This window comes from Hordeum vulgare, chromosome 3H, assembly GCF_904849725.1.
Source record: "Hordeum vulgare subsp. vulgare chromosome 3H, MorexV3_pseudomolecules_assembly, whole genome shotgun sequence".
Lineage (NCBI taxonomy): Eukaryota > Viridiplantae > Streptophyta > Magnoliopsida > Poales > Poaceae > Hordeum > Hordeum vulgare.
Window position 1 is genome coordinate 440,832,459 of NC_058520.1, and position 3,925 is coordinate 440,836,383.

The 3,925-nt window shown below is 56.9% G+C and overlaps 1 protein-coding gene across 1 annotated transcript; it reads left to right on the forward strand.

Annotated features, from left to right (window-relative positions):
- The first annotated feature begins 1,207 nt into the window (after positions 1-1,207).
- LOC123440112 (adenylate isopentenyltransferase-like) lies at positions 1,208-3,542 on the forward strand. The gene has a single exon (XM_045116690.1). The coding sequence runs from the start codon at positions 1,901-1,903 to the stop codon at positions 3,002-3,004; it is 1,104 nt and encodes a 367-aa protein (XP_044972625.1). The 5' UTR covers positions 1,208-1,900; the 3' UTR covers positions 3,005-3,542.
- Positions 3,543-3,925: the final 383 nt, after the last annotated feature.

A 3,925-nucleotide genomic window follows, 5' to 3' on the forward strand; every position in this document is an offset into this window, starting at 1 on the left:
CCTAGCTATGCTTGCGTACTGTTGCATCAGTGGTAGCAGCGGGACTGCTGAAATTAGTTCGATGTACTCTAGTGCATCCCAAGGTGGTGCTTATGGCTGCCCAGAAAACCAAGAATTAGTCTCGTCTCCAGGATGCATTTTGGTCTCCTCCCTATTTTTCAATACCTGTACAACGATCAATCACGACATGAATGAGTATTGAGTAGCCTAATCCATGAGCAAAATGGCAAGATTACTGTATCATTGGCATATACCCCTAGCATGGCATGGCAACTACAACATTTGTAGTCGCCCATCTTTTTCTTTTGGCAATGCATCCATGTGCATAGTTGTTGTTCAATCTGCATGGCAACTACCAAGAAAATTGACGGCAACTACGACCAAAGTTGGATGGCAACTATTTTTTATTCCATCTCCTCCGAGAAGTTACTCAGTTATGCTCTGCTCCTCCCATACGCAACTATTTTAACTAAATTTGTAGCAAGGCGGCAACTACCAGCAAAGTTGGATGGCAAATTTTTCCTTGCTAGGAGTTCATTCTGATTACAACCTCGAAAATTCCAACTCCACATACCAATCTATGGCACATGGTGGGTAACTACTCTGGCGTGGATCTAGTTTTCGGCAACTGTCCATTGCTACTCTAGAGTTCCGGTTGCCATGGCAAATTCGGACGGGTGATGGCCGTTTGCGAGGTCAATTTCAGATGAGGAGTGAGTAAAATGTTAGATCGCACTACGGATTGCATACATTTTGCCATGTTCTTGGTCCAGCAGCCGCTAGATTTGCTCTGACATTGTTGTCATGGCAACCAAGATGCAGGAGGCAGATCGGGAGGTGGGAGGCAGCCGGCTGGATCGGGAGATTGAAGATGTGTGGGGATTTCTGACGTGTGGGCCGGTAGATGGGATGCCCGGACGTGAAGGCAGCGTGGTGGCAAGCCAGTTCATGCAGGCGAGAGGCCAGCCACCGGACATGCAGGCTGCGGGTCTATACGTCCGAACGGGACGTGCGGGCGGGCCTGGATGGATGCCACAGACGACGTGCGGCAGGTACTTTTGCCACAATGTTAAAAGTGTGATTTTGGCCAGGCCAAGCGATGCGCTGCTCTAACGCGTCCCCTAGTCCGAGAACATCAAGCAGTCACAGTAACCTGCTCAGCCTTGGCATAAATGCATATGCATGTGCAGTGTACATGCTCTGCCGGTACAAGTATTGCGTGCTCTGGCAGCGAGCAAGACGAACGGCAGACACACCAGGCAGCTCTGTTCGCCGCCACCGCCGGCAGTCTGGCAGACTCTCTGCCATGGAGGCATGGACATGCACCGCCTACTTCAAATTCACTCCTCACTCCTATTCCCTGGGGCGGTCAGCTTTCCGGCCGGGGAACGGGATGCAAGCGATCACAGGCGGCGGGTGGTCGTCACACTTGCAAGCAGATTGCAGAAGAGACAATGGGGCCGGACAGTCAGAGCCCAAAGGACCAGCATGTTTGCCGTCCATCGCATCGCATCATGGTTTGGCATCGCCATGCGGCCAAGCTTCAGCTCCACGCCTGCCTGCACTATATATATAAGCCTGCGCAGCCACGCACCGATTATCTGCGTGCACTGCGAAGGCAGAGCGAGACAGAGCCCCAGCTCAACGCAAGACAAAACACAAACACCTGCCGTGCAAGCATGGATGCAGGCAACAAGCCGAGCATGACTGAGTAATAATGTTGTGGGCTTGTGGCACCCCCAGCCCCAAGATCCGTAAACGGAAGCTCAGCTGCAATTTTGGTCAGTTGCTTTAGTATTTAAATCGAGTGTCCTTGCGGCTTGCGCCCAAGTCGCTCCCTATATAAGCCAGTCCCCGGTGCTAGAGTGACTGGCGGGGGGCACGGGATTGAGCCGCCTATATGAACAGCCTCCTCAGCAGGATCGGCGGCGCCGTCCGCTCACCGATGGCGTCCGCGGCCATCGCTGGCGTCGGCGGCACACATAGGCGGCCGCCGTGGCTCAGTGTGGAAATGGAAAGGACAAGAGCCAGGGGTTGTTGCGGCTGCAGCTGTAGCGGCACCAAGATGGAGACGGAACGTGGGGACACGAGGCTCGTGGTGATCGTGGGGGCAACAGGCACGGGCAAGACCAAGCTGTCCATCGACGCGGCACAGGAGCTCGATGGCGAGGTGATGAACGCCGACAAGATCCAGCTTTACCACGGCCTCGACGTCACCACCAACAAGGTGATGCCCGCCGACCGCCGCGGCGTCGCCCACCACCTCCTCGGCGCCGTCCCCGCCGACGCCGGCGAGCTGCCCGCCTCGTCCTTCCGCTCGCTCGCCGCCGCCAAGGCGGCCGACATAGCGGCGCGCGGGCGCGTGCCAGTGGTGGCCGGCGGCTCCAACTCTCTCATCCACGCCTTCCTCGCCCAGCGATTTGACGGCCACGCCCCTCGGGACCCTTTCGCCGCTACGGCGACCAGATACCGGCCGGCGCTCAGGTTCCCGTGCTGTCTCCTCTGGGTCCATGTCGACGAGGCAGTTCTCGACGAATACCTCGATCGGCGCGTCGACGACATGCTGGGTCAGGGCATGGTGGAGGAGCTCCGCGAATACTTCGCGACAACGTCGGACTCCGAGCGGGCCTCGCACGCCGGGCTGCGCAAAGCCATCGGCGTGCCGGAGATCGGAGACTACCTCGCTGGGCGTAAGAGCCTCCGCACGGCGGTAGACGAGATCAAGGAGAACACGAGGGTGCTCGCGGCGGCGCAGGTCGGCAAGATCCGGCGCATGGCAGACGGCTGGGGCTGGCCCGTTCGGCGCCTCGACGCCACCGGCACCGTCCTCGCGCGGCTCGCGGGCGCCGGGCGCGACGCCGAGGCCGCGGCGTGGCATCGCGACGTGCGCGGGCCGGGCCTCGCCGCCATGCGGCAGTTCCTGCGCAGTCAAGGACTGCCCGGACACAACGACGACGCCGATGACGAGGACGGCTTGAGACAATGCCGTGGCATGGTGGGGTAACAGGAACATGAAAAAGCCTGAGAGCTTTTCGGGTTCGGGCGCCACGACGAGGCCGCGGCCGCGGCGTGGGATCGCGACATGCCCGCCCGGGCCGGGCGTCGCCGCCATGCGGCAGTTCCAGCGCAGCCAAGGACTGTCCGGACACAAGGACGACGCCGATGACATGGACGGGTCAGTCGCCCGGAGACAATGCTCGTGGCATGGTGAGGCTAGAAGAACTTTTTGGGTTCAAAATTTTTCTATAGGCCGCCGATTTTGGAGGGCCCGGCGGCTGATCGGTGGGGGCCATGGTGGTGCCACGGCGAATGGCACAACGATAGAACACTGGAGACAAGACAAGAGAACTGTCAAGTTTTCGTCCCAAGTTTTGCAGGGGGGCTGTGAATTCTCTCTCCATCTCTCCCTGGATCGAGAGGCTCTTCTTCTTCTTCCTTCTTCTTCAAGATCTTCTCTAGCTAGCCACACAACACCGCTGTATAGTGCTACAGTCTAATCTGGCACACCATGTTCAAAATTTGAAATGGTTTTGCTTTTTGCTAACTGCTCGTCTTGAACAGTGTCGAGGACCCTGGGCCTGGGGCTGGGGTTTTGTTGGGGTAGCTTTTTCTTTTTCTCTGCATCAGAGTTTGGCGTCTCTCAAGTCTGGGCATGTGCTTTTTTGACCTGGATTTGCATCTTGTATGTTATCTGCTCTGATGATTGATCATCTGAAGCCAGGTTTTACCTCACCCTACCATGTTATGTTGGTCGTTTCTGGTTGATTCATTGTTCCTTTTTTTTTGTAAGAAAAAAGAAAAAGAAAACGTTGGTTGCTTGCTCTGGTTTGGAAATGTTCGTGAGGGTGCGTGCGGGGGCTGATTAGATTGTAATCCCATGCTTAGTGTGTGATTAGGGGGGGAGGGGATTGTGCTGGACGCGTGA